General features: G+C 36.1%; 1 protein-coding gene across 2 annotated transcripts in view; it reads right to left on the bottom strand.

The window, feature by feature from the left end:
- EDIL3 (EGF like repeats and discoidin domains 3) overlaps positions 1–16,937 on the bottom strand; it is a 438,462-nt gene that overhangs the window by 315,704 nt on the left and 105,821 nt on the right. For both annotated transcript variants that reach the window (XM_047778233.1, XM_047778232.1), the window contains exon 2: positions 6,693–6,821. In XM_047778233.1, coding sequence (XP_047634189.1) covers positions 6,693–6,821 — 129 coding nt within the window. The remainder of the gene's footprint in view (positions 1–6,692; positions 6,822–16,937) is intronic.

The raw sequence follows: 16,937 nt of genomic DNA on the forward strand, positions 1-16,937 counted from the left end.
GTATATAATCGTTAGGGCTTGGAATTGCAAGCTAACAAATTCTAATCATGTAATTACCAATAAAGTAGAATCATTTTAAAAATAATAAGCTGGTTTATAAGCTATGTTATGGAAAATTTTACATATATAAAAGAAAATTATTTTTCTGCAACATACACAAAATAAATGGCAAAACATTTCCCTTAAATTATTTCTGACATCTTAACTGTACAATTCTATTTGTATGAACAAATGTATTTAATCATTTTTTTAATCAGAAAAGCAAGTAAATATAATTCTGAAAATAATTCTCTTTGACTCTCACAGACTGGGAAATTTCTTAGCAATCATCCATAGCTAGCAGCTTTTGAGAAACTATTTTAGTCTATGCAGAATAGTTCTCATTATGAAAATTTCTAGAAATATGGATTCAATCATGAGCTATCCTTCCTTAGTCCAAGAAGTAATCTTATGGGGGAAAAAAAATTGACAACTACTCATAACTTCATCTAAATATATGGATAATTTAACTGAAATTTACCAAAACTCTCATTTGGTAACCAAAGTTCAAAAATCTAAAAATAGCCTCACTCTACCCAAGAGATCTACTTAAAGCTTGTTAACATTCTGATATTTCAGGGTCAGTAACAAGAAGTCTTTTAGACACAGTCAGTCTCTATTACACTCCTTGAAATTCTGACACTGATCACATTCTAAAAGCTAAACATGAACATGGCTATTCTTGGGGCAAGATGGACAGTGGAAATTGGAGTGTGTTTCTGTGTGTTTAATTTTTATGAGGTACTTTGTGTTTTGGAGGTAAATGTAACCAATTTCTCAGAGTGAAATGGAAGCAGGTAAAAGATTAGCAGTGTTGAGGTTTAAAGGCCACAAATTTAAAAAAAAGCCTGAATTTATGTGTGAAAAGGGATGTCAATTACCAAAGGTAAAAAGTTTTGACTCAATATGTAGAAGAGGGAAGAAGATAGGACAGGATAAAGCACCTTCATGTTTTGTTTTATTTTTTCTAAATGAGAAAACCTGCGAAGCCAATGCAGCTCCAGAGAGAATAAAGAGGAAGAACTAGAAAAGAAATGATATGCTAACTTTGTTATCCTGCACTGAGCCCACTCTCAGAAACACAGGTACTTTAAATTCCTTCTAAAAGTGATGATGAATTTTAAATTATGACCACATTCCAATGGTTATATCCTTTGTTTTCAGACTGGTAGTCTGAATGTATGCTAAATATCAATGAAATAGCTACATGAGTCATCTAACACAGTTTATTCTTAGTAAAACACAAGCTTAGGTTTTATATAATATTTCCAAATCATAATGCCATTATAGTTCCATCTTAAAGGAAAAACCTCTTTTGGCCCCAATTCTTCTCTAGTTATTGTCCTCTCGTTCCTATCCTTGTACAATGAAGGTATCTCAGCTTCTCTCTCTGTTCAAACATCACCTGCTCAATCTTCCCTATAGTCCTATCCAAAAATATACCTCCTCTTATTCTAACTTACACTAGTCTTTATTTTTTTTAATAGAGCTTACCATGATAATTGTAGTGATTTATGGTCTATTTGTGACCAGAAGTCTGTGAAGGCAAAGTCTCTTTTTTAATGATTATCTCCCTACTGCCAGGAAGAGTACCTACCACATACAATGTGTTCCACAAATATTTGTTGGATGGACAAATAAATAAATGAACAAATGGATGAATGTTTGTTACAGTCATTAAAGATTACTTTTTAGAGCAGGTTTAGAGTTACAGCAACATGGAGGAAGGTGGAGAGATTTGCCATGTAGACTCTGATACCACACATGCATAGCCTCCTTCACTATCAACACTCCCCACCAAAGTGGCACATTTGTTAGAAGTGATGAACCTACATTTACCCATCATAATCATTCAAGGTCTAGAGACTGCATTAGGGTTTACTCTTGGTGTGGTACATCTCATGCATTTGGACAAATGTATAATAACATATAGCCAATATTACAATATGAGACAGAGTATTCTCCCTGACCTAAAGTCATCTTTGTGCTGCCTATTCATCCCTCCCACACTTCTCCAGCATCCAGCATCACCGAAAACATCAGAAGACACTTCAGAATCTGCCACCATCACCATCTCTAGACTCATTAATGACCATCATATATTTCCCCTTTTAAGCTCTAGCCTTATGGATTTTCTTTCAGTTTATGGAATTATGACTTTTTTATCTCCTGTTTTTTTTTTTTTTTAAATATTTTCTCTCTCCGGAATACTTTTAGCTTTCTGCCCAGTAGATTAAAATTATTTTTTAAAATTATGTCAAAAATATTATTTTTTTTCAGATAGGCATGTGTTCTCTGATACCTAGCTTACAAGACACCTGCTTTAAGTTCTCATGGCTCCATATACTTCCATCACAACACCCACCATATTTATTTACTTACTTACTTATTTATCTGCTTTCCTAGCTAAACAGCAATTCCTATAAATTTGTTTACTATTGCATCTCTACCATTAGTTAACTATTACTTAGTGTTCAATAAATACTTAAGAATAAATGAAAAATAAGGTTTTTATATTTTTTTAATTATTTATTTTCTTTTTAGGGCCACATCTATGGCATATGGAAGTTCCTGGGCTAGGGGGTCAAATAAGAGCTGCAGCTGCTGGCCTCTGCCACAGCCACAGCAACACTGGATCCCAGGTGCATCTACGACCTACACTGCAGTTTGCAGCCATGCTGGATTGACCCACATCCTCACAGACACTATGGCAGGTTCTTACCCTGCTGAGCAAAGATGGGAACGCAAAGATTTTATTTTTTTAAAGTCAATCACTTATTCCATTCCCTTTGGTTGTATTACTCTGCTATGTAATTGGGTAGTAAAATTTATATTTGTTATTAGTTTACCAAATTACTCTGATAACATACAGAAAATTACCCCATGGAACTTGGAGAATTTAATAATTCCCAATGTTTCCATATGTGAGTGCTAGAATATTCAACAGCTATAGAAATGTTTTCTATGAAATGAGGGTGTCAACATCTGGCTCCAAATTACACAGTGCTGTCCAGGAATGTGAGTAGGTAATTGGGAAGTAATTTGGGGCTTAACTACATGTGCTCCGTCTACAAGCTCCCTGGAGAAAGTGGCAGCGTCCAGTGTACATCTGTGCAAACCCTGGTAAATCTGGCTGATGTTTTCAAATCAGAGTATGGGAACTAGAATTTTTTTTCCCTTTCCTTTGATGACAAGGATGCTTTCCTATTTCCTTTTGTGGATATTAGAAGTGAGGCTTCATAATTCTAAAAGGCTGAGAATATCAAGGTGTGTAAGTGTGTCATATACAGAGGATGTGGGAGGTGGGAGGGGCGGGAGTGAAATAGAAAGAGAGAGGCAGCCAAAGAGATGGAGACAAAGAAAGATAAAATATGGATATTGGAGTACACAAACATATCTATTAAGTTCAAAGAAAAGCAATGCTCTCTAGTGAATGAAATTCACAAGTCTGAGCAAGTTATTTTCTCCAAACTTCCACAGGTAGTGTAGGAATGTTAATAATGTGAGGATTGATTGCAAAGGTAGTCAAGTGTTTTGGGCTTATCTGGCATGAAATTCTTTGAGAGAGCAGAATAAAAGCACAAAAATTGATGAAGATTTCTTTACAATAAGTAACATCAAGAACTTAAAATAAGGCTACTGGCAAGTAATGAGGTCTGAGGTAAAATCAAGAGGCAATGTTTATCTCTAAGAATACCATGCATTTGAAATTCTCTCTAAATGTACTACAATAAAGAGAACATATTTTTGATTGTAGAATAAATGGAGAAATAATAATTTTTTTTTTGTCTTTTGTCTTTTTAGGGCCGCACTTGCAGCATATGGAGGCTCCCAGACTAGGAGTCGAATATGAGCCATAGCCGCCAGCCTAAGCCACAGCCACAGCAATGCAAGATCCTAGCTGGGTCTGCGACCTATACCACAGCTCATGGCAACTCCAGATCCTCAACCCACTGAGCAAGGCCAGGGATCGAACCAGCGTCCTCATGGTTCCTAGTTGGATTTGTTTCCGCTGCACCATGATGGGAACTCTGAGTAATAATTTTTAAAGTTAGGATAAAAACAAAACTTTTTAAGCCAGTAGAGACAAAATTATTTCTGCTTTCCTTTGGAAATTAAGAAGGAAGCAATTTAGAACTTTAATTTAATCACAATTTATATGGTTCAAAAGGTTAGCAGAAACCTTACACACATCTCCATCTTTGGGAGGATTAATGTGTAGGTAAAAATATTTTGTCTTTTAGATGTTGTATTAAAATACTTGTAGCTTTTGAGGGTGGGAGGAGTTGGTTTAAAATTCTACTGCACTATAGAAGTGGTTAGTATAAATCGATTGGTGTAAAAATGGTTAGTATAAAACTCTGCTTTGATGCACTGGTGTTATCTAGCATCAGGGAAACAATGTCCCACAAATGTTCCAGAAAAGTAGTAGATTTTTTAAACTCAAAAGGCAGCATGGCCTTTAATGATCTAATGTTCATATACTGTGTACCAATAATTCATTTCAAACTATGAAAAATAAGGTAATCTAGAAATTAAAGGCATTGCTACTAAGAATATTTACTCAATAAATATTTGATATTCTCTGACTATATGTAAGAGTTAAAAAAGAGGTAGAAAGGTAAGTTTTTTTTAATAATATGGAATAATGAATCTAAGTAAAACAATTCTATAAGCATTTGATTTCTCAAAGTCTCATTGAACTATGTAGAATATGGAGGAATGTTTAGTTCTTAAAGTGTTGCTGCCTATTGTATCATTCTTCTGATAAAATGATAAATGTTGAATTAACATTTAAAAATATCACCTGAAGTCTTCTAGTATGTACTTCAAAATTCTAAAAACAGACTGGTCTCTTAGTTTAAATACATTTGCCTCTTCAATTCCAGATTTGTCTCTTAAAGCAGCGACAAAAATGTTATACACTACAAATCTAAAGCACTGCCAATCTGGGGTCAGGGAGCTTAAAATTTAACGCTAAACTGTTATTCTATTCATGCATTCATGTTAGGAATATTTATCACTCTAATTTTCATCAGAGATACAGACTTTGTGAGGATATGATTCACATATTAAACTCTGAAACTGACTGTACATATTTGGAGATTGGGTCAAAGTGGTTACAACAGTTTTATTTCTATGGCACTGCATCAAATCCCCTAAGATAGCAGCAAGTTAATAAAAGCCTTAAAAGACAGTTATCTTTGAAATGAATCAAATGAACAAAGTACCTTTCAGCAATAATTAACTTTTTCAAATATAACACACTCATACCAATATAAAAAAACGCAAGAAAAGCACATTTTAAAAATAGCATACTAAAATGCAATAACTAGTGGCCCAAAAGAGCAAATTAGTGTTTTTACTTAATTATTCTTTCACTCATGCAACCAACAGTTATCGGGCTCTTACTCTACATTAAGGTACTAGATTAGGTGCATTAGATACAATGATGAGTAGCTCAAACTCATTCCGTACGCAGACACTATTACTTCTTCAAAATTATTTTTTTTTAAACTATGGAAACCTCTGAGGTTTCCAAGGTTTACGCTGGCTGCCAAAAAAGTAATCCAACACATGATAGGTTTTCTTATACTAAAAATATAGTTTCATTTTTTTCCTTCTTAGTATTGACATGAAAAAGATAAAATTGATTTCAAACTAAATTATAGTATGACTTTTAATCAGAGAAAAAACTCTCTATAGAGTTGACATAGTGCTAAATTATTTAAAGTACAGCTTTCTTCTTAATGGGGAACTATTCAGAAATTATGGAAATTTCCCAGAATCCCTGACTATAGGTGCCAAGCACTTTACAGATGAAAAACATTTTGAAATGTGATCATTGACTATTCAATATTTGTGAGCTTTTGAGACTTTGAAGAGCAATGCTGCTGGAATATTTTTTTGTCTCACCATATATTACATAACATAATCTTAGAAAAATAATGAACAGAACAGCTACAAAATACTGGGGAGTACTTTCAGCACTCTATTTTATTTAGAGTTAACTATTTAATTTGAATAAATTGAGGGATTATTTTCCAATGAGTTTAATATTTAAATGTATATTAATATTGGAAAGCTAAGACATTTATTATACTGAACTTGTATGTGTAGTGCCTTTAAAGTATAGTGTTAATCACTAAAAGTATTTTTAATTAATTAATTTATTTTTTGTTTTTGTGTTTTAAGGCCACAACTGTAGCACATGGAAATTCCCAGCTAGGGGTCAAATCAGAGCTGCAGTTGCCGTCCTTCAGCATAGCCACAGCAACACAGGATGCAAGCCTGTCTGCAACTTACACCGCAGGTCACAGCAACACTGGATCTTTAACCCATTGAGTGAAGCCAGGGATCGAACCCTTGTCCTCATGGATACTAGTAGGTTCATTAACCGCTGAGGCATGATTGGAACTCTGGAAACTCCCAATTTTTAAATATTTTTAAAATATTTGAGAGCACCACAAATAAAAATATAATTTAAATATAAAATAGAAATGATAAAATTGGGACACTGACAGAGGAATAACCTACTTAGTAACACAGAACAATCTCATACAGAACACCTATAAAGCATCAACATCCAAATTTGTCAGTCACTCATGAAAACAAAGAAGAAAACTATTGAAATGCTTAAATCTTGCACTTACCAACCTCCACAACACTAGAACAGTTGGGACCTGTGAAGCCATCTGGACACTTGCAGGAAAAGGAATCATCGGATAATCCTGACAAACAGATACCTCCATTTTCACATGGATTGGGCTCACAAATATCACCTGAGGAATAAAAAAATAGATACTGACTTTATTTTTTGCCTTAGGCACTGAAAGGTACTACTTCACATACCCTACTCATATTCCTTTGATAAAGTCACTCTACTATTGAGATTTACAGATAAAGTAAATAAGACGCATTCAAAAGCATATGCTTCTAGGAGAAATAGCATGTAACATGGTAAAAAATACATTTTACAATTCAAAGACTGCAGAGTGAACTGCATATTAAAAGCTCTTAATTCAGTTTGAGTTTCATTCATTACATCTAAATGAAATTTTGTCTACGTTGTTAAAGAAGATCAACCAAAATATCTGTGGTAAACTTGTTTATTAATTGCTACGGTAAAAAACTGATCTATATCAACACACTTTGCTCTGTAACTTTGCAGTTTCTCTCAATAAAGGGATGAGGTGTATTTCTGGATCCCTAGAGGTTGGTCTTGTCCATGTGACTTGCTTTGGCCAATAGGATGTTAGCAGACTTGAATTCAGCAGAGGTTTTAAAAAGCACTTGCAAATTTCTACTTCCTTTATTGGAACTCTACCACAGCCAGAAGAATAAATTCAGGCTTGCTTGAGAGAGGTGAGAGAAACCTGATGGGAAAGAGAAATAAGTAGTGCCATAAAAAAGAACTAAAATATCTGGCCTTGGCTTTGGTACTGGTGGCAGATGGAATCTGGAAAAGCACTGAAAGCGGCTATAGGAGGCTGGGAGATTGGCTCTCCATGTTATGCAGAAAGAAGCAGTTGGTAAAGCCGTCACCTGAGGAAACTTGGGTGATAGAAAATGTACCTAATAAACTTCTGTATATGAGTAATGGGGTTTCTAGGCAGTGTTAGCATGTCACTTGGCTCTTAATAGCTGTATTTATAGTGCCTTTCCTACAAGAAAGAGATGTGCTAAAGAAAGAACTGATGGTTTGAGAATGAAGAGAGGAATATAGAGGGACCAGAACTTGTGACAGAAAATTTCTCAACTCTAGTCTTTCACACCACTGAAAGATCAAATCCAGAGCTTTGTCAGAAAGACATGGCCTCAACAAAATATCAAGTCAAGGGTGTGGCTCTAAGACCTTTGTGAAAACACTTAATATAGTTCAGGCTCAGCCTGAAAGACTCTCTCAGCTAAATAAAAAGCGCTTCTAGGAATCTTAAGGGTATTATCCCTGAGTAGCCTGACATACCCAAAGTAGCCCTGATTAAGTCTGGAGTAAAAAGCAAGCTTTAGAGAGTCATGAGTGTGGCTTTATTGCACAAATAGGATGTGAATCAGATTTCAGATTCAGAAAAGCCCATTCAGTTTTTAAGGGAGCTTTATAGGTGAAAGTGCCACCTAATGGATTAAAAGAGAGTAAGGCTTTTCCAAATTTTAAGAAGCGTGGCCCCTACTTCACACTACCTTGTATTTTTTAGGAACTTTATTCCCTTATAGGAGCTTTCCTATGAATTATTTCATCTTTTTTCCAGACTAACTGCTTTAAAATTTTAGAAAAATAAAAATGCAGGTTAAGCTATTTGTCAAATTTATAAGATAAATCATTAGCTATCCTAAGATGATAGATAAATATACTACATTAGCACTAGAACAGCTTTTAGAATAGGGAGTCATAAAATTAGTGAACAAATGAATGAATGAACATGTTTGGGGAATACCATAGAATTGAGCATGGATAGACCCTGGAGTATTTGATTGGCAATGGCTGAGAAAGTATAAATATGTCAGATCAGGGAAGATTGTGACATCATAGTTTATAAATGAGGAGCCAATGTATACTTTTAACATATATTTTAGTAATCAGATCTATGTAAAAAGACTATCCTGGCAGCATTCTTTACAGTGCATTTGAAAGTGAGGATGATGCCTGGTAAAGATATTTCTCCTGAAATATGGATAGACTGTCTATCTCTTTATATATCTATCTTGCTGGCCATTCAACCATGGTTTGTCCATCCAGCCATTTATACCTTGAGTACCTATTTAATGACAGGCAGTGAGGTAAGTGCTAGACACAGAGAACTAAAGACAGTCCTCTGATCAACCAGTACAAAGCCCACTTTGGGAGACTAAAACAATAGGAATGATAAGAATACACAGTAATTAGATCTGTGATTAGTATACATGATTCAAACTGTAGGATCACAGGAAATATTTTAAAGGATTCAACACTTTTAAGCGATACAGAAGAGGGAGGAGGATGCAGGCTTCAACATTTCAGGTGAAGAAAATAACATATACACAGGAAAAAAAATCACAGATCATTCTAGAAACTTAAAAGAGGTCACTATAATTAGAGCATACATCTGTATGCAAGGAGTATAGAGAAAGTTTCTCAGAAGTGTAGCAGAATTCTATAGATAAAGACTCTGTGTACTGTACCCCAAACTTTGAAGTTTATCTATAAGTACTGGAAAATCATAAAAGGACTTTACACATGAGACAGTATATGATCACCTATGTGATCTGGAATGATAACGTGCGCAGCATCATGTTAGATCAAATGGAAGAGTTAAGGCAGATGGCAAAAGGACTAAGCGTTAAATTTTGAAGCAGTTGCAGCAAAAAAAAAAAAAAAGAGGATTTTCCTTAACAACCTCTTTAGAAGTGCTATAGACAGAGAGAGTAATGGAGGCACCATTTAAACCCAGTTCAGTTAATAAATACGAGGTGATACAATAGGAAATGAAAGTACTCCCAAATCACTACTCCCCTCTCTCCATTAGAAACAAAGGCATTACTGTTGAGATTTTCTAGAAAGAGTCAATCATCATTTTAAGTATGATCTTGCTTCTCTGCCTTTGGTGTAAGCAAGGCAGCACAGCTTTGTACAGTCAGACTAACAACACTGCCATCTGCTAACTCTGTACAATGAATAAAGATGGGTATTAATATCCAAACATATTTTTGATAAGGTGTCAGTTACATTTTTGTGCACAAAATACTACAAAAATTAATACTACAAAAAGAGAAGTTCTACATCTCCCAGACCAGGATCTGTTGTCAAAAGATCAAGGAATACTGCAGATGTTTATATTGATTTATTTACACTGGCAGAAGCTGTCTCCACAGGAGAAAGGCAAAGTGTGAACACTATCCTAGAAGCTCTCAAGAATTCGAGCTATGTTTTTATATTTATCCAGAATCAAGAGCTGCTTCTTCTTATCCCTGTCACTGCTATATCCAGGGTCCTGCATAATTTATTAACTGATATGAGTTTCCCCAGGGACACATGAGGCCAAGATGTCTGGTCCCTTTGGTTATACTATCCTTATGGGGATTTTGGGTGTCCTAAGCAAACTTTTTGGGTACTTGTGCTTCCCTTCCTAGGTGGCAATACTTAAACTAACAGGTTTTCTACTGGGTGTGTGTATGTGTCAGTCATATGATGTTTCTGTGGTCAAATAATGAGACAGGATGATCCGTTCACCTCTCATTAGATCTTGTAGATGCCAGATACTGTTCAGCCTGACCTGTTTCCTCTCTTGTCCTTGTACTTTTTATTCTTTCTTTTTGCGTATTTTATTTTTAATATATTTTATACTTGTGAAAACCCATATTTTATCCCCATTGTTGATATTTACTCAGTGTCCTTTTGAAAAGTGGTATTACCAAGAGGTAATAAATTTGACCAAAATGTAGAATCATGAGGACATTTTGACCAAATTGAGGTAGGCATTGAGGGAGAGCAAAAAATCTGGACTGATTTCTAGAGCTCCTGCCTGTATGACTGTGTGGCCGTCTTTCATTGGGAAATATAATGGGTTTAGTGTCAGAAGAATTCTTGTGTTTAAAAAGTCTGTGAGACATCCAAAATGAAAACATTCCATAAAAATACTAAATAAGCAGGTAAAAAGTGGAGCACTTTTGCTGAAACATGGATTGTTAAGGACAGTTGTGAATACTATATTTCCAGGAAAGTCTTTAAATGCAGGGCAGAGGAGGGGAGTAGAACAGAGACGAAAGATGAAGAGAGGTGAGGACTTTGAGCATCCTAACAAATAAGTGAGACAAAAGGAAGATTCTTCAAAAGAGAAAAAGGAGGAAATTAGTGTTCAGCCCTTTTCACTGCAGTATAAATGCTCAGTTTTCACTCAGGGTCTAGTATGTTGAGGTCCGCCTGAGATTAATTAAGGCCCCTGCAGGTACCTGTGTGAGATGGACAATGTCAGCAAAAAACAACTGAGTCACTCAGTTGTCTAGCAGAAATTGGCACAACAGTGGACGTCAACTATATTTTAATTTAAAAAAATAAAAAATAAAAAAAAAATTAAAAAAACAGCAACAAAGCTTTGGCCATGGATAAAGTAGAGGGAAGTCAATAGAGCCCATCAAACACAGTTAGGGTTATTAGAGGCTGTGCTGTCTATCTGTTTCCTCACATCTAATCATAAACAGCACCCTTCTGTCAGCTGGGTTCTCCATGAACAAAGAGTGCAAGCAATGTATTGAGAAGTAATGCCCAAGAAAGATAAAATGAGGAAGAAGGAGAAAAGGCCAGGGACAGCCTTCGTCTTGTGATGCAGATCTGACACCTGTGAAAAGAAATGAGTGGGGGGATGGGCGTTAAGAGGCTCAAGCAGAGAAGCCTCTGTCTATAATGCAGATTTGACAAAGTCTTAGTCCATCCACCAGGGAGCTCCAGAGCAAAGATTTCTCTTTAGAGAAATCCCTCAGTGGCAGAAATGACCAGAAATGAGTACTGTTACTGTGTTCAATTATTGGCTGGAGGAGGCCCAGGAAGAGTAAGGCTCTAAGGCCCAAGTGGGTCCTGACAGCACTTCAGAAAAAGGTTGCCAGAAGCTAACTGCATTCTTTGCAGCCTAACAGCTTGTTCTTTCTTGAAGGGAGACAGGAGCCGTGCACCTCCATGGGTACCATAGTTACATTTCACTTTCAAAACTGTCCTGGTTTGGATAAGTTGTTTAATTAGTTTGGTCAAAACCGTCATATCTTAGCCTGCTTTTTTTCCTCTCCACACCCACTATCTCAATGGGTGATACAGATGTAGGCTGATAACCTTAAGTAGAAATAAACTTTCTGTGGCTGGAATTTCAAGTTCAATTAAAATGCACTGTAGGGACTTTTGATTCTCTGTCATTTCAGTTAATCTGAGAAAGTATCAGCTCAGGTAAGAATCCTGATTAAAATGCAACTGGTTTCTGGACTTCAAAGCAGTGTTTTGTTGTCTGTTTCTTCATTTCCCAGTGGATGTAGTGGTAGAGTCTTTTAAAACTAAGATGGCAATCAATACAAGAAAGCAGGCTCAGTAGAGGAAAATAGGACAATACATGCTTCCATGGTTCTGTATTTCAATGTCAGCAGGCTCCTAAAATATACCTCCGCATATTGTAATCTGTGTGCAGTGTTATACCTTGATGCTGCTTGGCTGGCTGGCCTCACCTGCTTTAGATTAGGACAGATGTGTTTAATTTGAATCTAACTATATCTTATGATTCCATCTGCAGTTTATGGCAGACTCAGGCAAATTAAGCTGATGCCGATTTGCCTCTTGGCAACAGAATGAAGCAATTACTTTTCCCAGGGGCAAGAAATCATTGCAGGCTAAATTTAACTTCCCATTTGCCTGCTCTTTCCTCCCACTCTCAAGGGTTCTGCTTGGACTGGGACCATCCCATCTGTATCCCCTTCATTCTTCTTACTGACCCACCACCTGTTGCCTGTGACCTCCTGTTCAAGGTGATTCAGGGATGTCTTGTTTCACTTTATTATCAATTTGCATGATCTTTCAGCCTAGATAGCAAAGTGTCTACACATCTATAGAATATGTAGCACTGCAGAAGATAATGCAAAAAATCCCCCCAAAACCTAAAATCTATACCATTATGATCACGGTTGTATTTTTTTCTATAAGCTCAGTATACAACCATGCAACCTGTAATGTCAAGTAGAGGAAAAAATTCTATGTTGGCACTACTGTGGGAATCAGGTGGATAGAATGGCTAATTTCTCTCATTGATATTTTCACTTTTAAATGGTTTACACATTCAGCTTTCTTTACGTATTATTGCCTACTTCCAGTTCACATGTCAGAGAACCACTGATACATTTATCATGTACTGATACACCAGGGACCACTTCAGATAAAAGGACTACACCTTAGAAGACTCATAAAGCTTCTGCACTTTTAGAATTTATATTATAGTGGAATGGATGCATGATGAAAAACTTACAAGTAAATAAGCTGTCCTCCACTGTAACAAAAGCCATCTTAGGGGTGGGGGTGGTGGTGGGAGGGGTGGAAAGGAGAACAGCCTGATAAGAAAGGCAGTAAGTAGAACTTAAGGTAGCCAGTCAAGAAAGGCTTCTCTGAAGAGGTGCCCCTTGAGCTGAAAGATGAACACTAGTCGGTCACATTAAAAACTAAGAAAGGGTCTTCTGAGCAGAGGGAACAGAATGTATGTGGTCCTAGTAATAGGAAAGAGAGTGATGAATTTAAGAAATAGAAAGAAGGCCAGGATACCTGGAGCACAGTAATAAAGTGTCCCTAAATGTTTTTTGTCAGTAGCATATATTTAGGGCCAACCAAGCTATAATTTAAAGACCCACATTTGGAGTCCCCTCTGTGGTGCAGCAGGTTCAGGATCCAACCTTGTCTCTGCGGGTGGCGTGGGTTTGATCCCCAGCACAGTGGGTTAAGGATCCAGTGTTGCTACAGCTATAGTGTAGATTACACTGAGGCTCACATTCAATCCCTGGCCTGGAGACTTCCATAAGCTGTGGGTATAACCAAAACTTTTTAAAATAATAAGTCCCATATTTGATTCTGTCCTTAGGATAATCAAGGTCATTTCTGTTAAGCCTATTCTTACTATGTTATCACTTATCTACTGAAAATATATTTACATATTAATGTATTAATGTATTTATATATTGATATCATTTACATATTAATATATTTACACAGTAGTGCTGATGTACTCCTACATTTACATAACATGGTAAAAATTTTCATAATTTATTTGGATGAGTGCATGCATCTCCATTCTCTGTGTTCCTCTAGAAATGCTAGAATTCACCTAGAATATGCCTATACCCTCATCCCTGCCCTCTCTTCATTTCTGTTTTAAAATTAAAAATAAAAAAGTGGTAACATATCTCTAAAGCATGTTACTACATTAACAAGATATTTAATTTCTTCAACATCACTGCAGAATAAATGTGAAGGCTACTGCAGTGTATATTTATATGTTGTAAAGTAAAACAGAGACCATTTATTTAGTTATGTTTGTTTTACTTTTGATATTTTTAAATGCAATTATAATTGACATACAACATTATATTAGTTTCAGGTGAACAACAAACACAGTGACTCAGTTATTTTTATACATTCCAAAATGATTACAATAAGTCTAGATACCATATGTCACCATATGGAGTTTTTACAGTATTATTGACTATATTCTCTACATGGTACATTTCATCCCTCTGACTTATTTATTATATAGCTAGATGTTTGTATCTCTTAATCCCTTTTACCCTTTTTACCTGTCCTCCCACCCTCCTGCTTTATTTTCTTTGTTAATTTGTTTTGTTTTTTACTTTTTATTATTTTAGCCATGCCCACAGCATGAGGAAGTTCAAGGGACTGAACCCCCACCACAGCAGCAACCTGAGCTGCTACAGTGACAACACAAGATCCAAAACCTGCTGTGCCACAAGAGAACACATCTTTTGTTTTTTAGATTCACATTTAAATGAAATGGGGAGTTCCCACTGTGGCTCAGCAGTAAGGAACCCAACTGGTATCCATGAGGATGAGGTTCGATCCCTAGCCTCACTCAGTGGGTTAAGAATCCCGCATTGGTGTGAGCTGTGGTGTAGGTCACAGATGCAGCTCAGATCTGGCATTGCTGTGGCTGCGGCGTATGTTAGCTGCTGTTGCTCTGATTCAAATGCTAGCCTGGGAATTTCCATGTGCCACACGTGGTGCCCTGAAAAAAAAAAAAAAGATTAAATGAAATTGTATTGTATTTGTCTTGCTCTCTTCACTTAACACCGTCTTAGTCCAAGCTTACATAGTCAATTAATGTATGACAAAGGAACAAGAATATTCAATAGGGGAAAGACAGCCTCTTAAAAAATTGTGTTGGCAAAACTGGACAGCTACATGCGAAAGAGTGAAAATGGACTTTCATACACTATATACAAAAATAAACTCAAAATGGATTAAAGATTTAAATGTAAGACCTAAAGTCATAAAAATCCTAGGAAAAAACAAAGGCAGTAAGCTGCTCTTTTACGTCATTCTTAGCAATATTTTTTTGGACCTGTCTTCTGAGGCAAGGGAAATAAAAGCAAAAATAAACAAATGGGACTACATCTAGCTAAAAAGCTTCTGCACAGAAAAGGAAGCCACTGATAAAATGAAAAGACAACTTATTGAATGGAAAAAGATATTATAAGGGGTGGATAGCCAAAATACATAAAGATCTTATACAACTCATCGAAAAGCAAACAACCTGATTAAAAAATGAGCAGGGGATCTAAATAGACATTTTTCCAAAAAACAACATGCAGATGGCCAACAGGCACATGGAAAGATGCTCGACATCACTAATCACCAGAGAAATGCAAATCAAAACCACAATGAGATACAAGAGAGCATTTAAATTCACGTTCTACAACCACAACAATGCAGGTCTCTGTGTTACAACCTCATCTTCAGTTTATTGCTCTCCTATTGAACTTGGCAGCTATATTACAATTTCACTTAAAAACTGAAAGAAAATAAAAGCTTTGCCTTCGATCATACAAGTTAAAATTTGAATCAACCTGTAAGCAGAGCACTTGGCAAAATGAGCCAATTGTAGAACATAAGTGAGCAATAACTCTGGTTAAAATGCGATAAAAAGTTCATGAGAATTTGCATACTCATCCTGGTGAAACTCACTGAAAATGTTAGCACCTTGATGACTTACTGCCAGTGAAATGGTATAGAACAAAATAAATGTCACTTTTCAAATCAACAATATACTTTGGTACCTCTTGAGAGACCATTTGTGTTGAATATAGAAATATTATTTGTCGTACGCTCTAATGAGTTTGATGCATAGATGTGGATTTTAAAGCCTTCTTTCACAAGCTAAAGCTTATGAGTGTGGTCAGTTTAAACTAAAAAAAAAAAGTTTTATGTGATTGTTAGCTTCATTATGTGGTTTAAAACGAAATTTTAGTTGATATTTCATATCATCCTACAATTAGGAAGAGCAGAGAAGGAAATAAGATAAAAATGTCAATAAGACTGTTGATCCAGGAGTTCCCGTCATGGCGCAGCAGAAATGAATCTGATTAGGAACCGTGAGGTTGCGAGTTCGATCCCCGGCCTCGCTCAGTGGGTTAAGGGATCTGGCATTGCCATGAGCTATAGTGTAGGTTGCAGACATGGTTCAGATTTGGCACTGCTGTGGCTATGGCGTAGGCTGGCTGCTGTGGCTCTGATTGGACCCTTAGCCTGGGAACCTCCATACGCTGCAGGTACAGCCCTAAAAAAAGGCAAAAAAAGAAGGCTGTTGATCCACATTGAGAGGATCTGTCATTTTACCAGAAAATCATGGGATGTATTTGTAATAAAAGACAAGTACACAGTCAATTCTACACCTTGATGTCCACAGGGTCCCAAGATGACCATATTCAGCCATGAAAGACACGAATCTAATGAATGAGCAAAGAAATTGCTTAGACTTACTCAGTGCTACACTAAAGCTAATTTAAAGCAGGATGTTTCTCAGCTGTCAGCCAGTGGTTTATCCTATTAGTTCTGAAGATAATTTTTTATTTTTAGATAACTTTTTAAATACTAAGGAAATACAGTACTGAAGAGAATTAGAAGAAAATCAGCAATAATTCTTGAGTGTTGACTATTTGAATTTTATATCTTTTAACATACAGCTTCAATCAAGGCTCACTGCATGAAAGGACAGAAATATTTCGGGCTCTACATTTTGAAAAAAAAAATCTTTCGGCATATTTTGTATTTTAAAACACTCTGGAGAGACTCTTAAAATAACAAAATCTAGAGTTTTTAGAATTGAAGGGGACATTAGAAATGATCTAACCCAGTGGTTTTCAAACTTTGCTGTATATTAGAATCACAGGGG

This window comes from Phacochoerus africanus, chromosome 4 (genome assembly GCF_016906955.1).
Source record: "Phacochoerus africanus isolate WHEZ1 chromosome 4, ROS_Pafr_v1, whole genome shotgun sequence".
NCBI classification, from domain to species: Eukaryota; Metazoa; Chordata; class Mammalia; order Artiodactyla; family Suidae; genus Phacochoerus; species Phacochoerus africanus.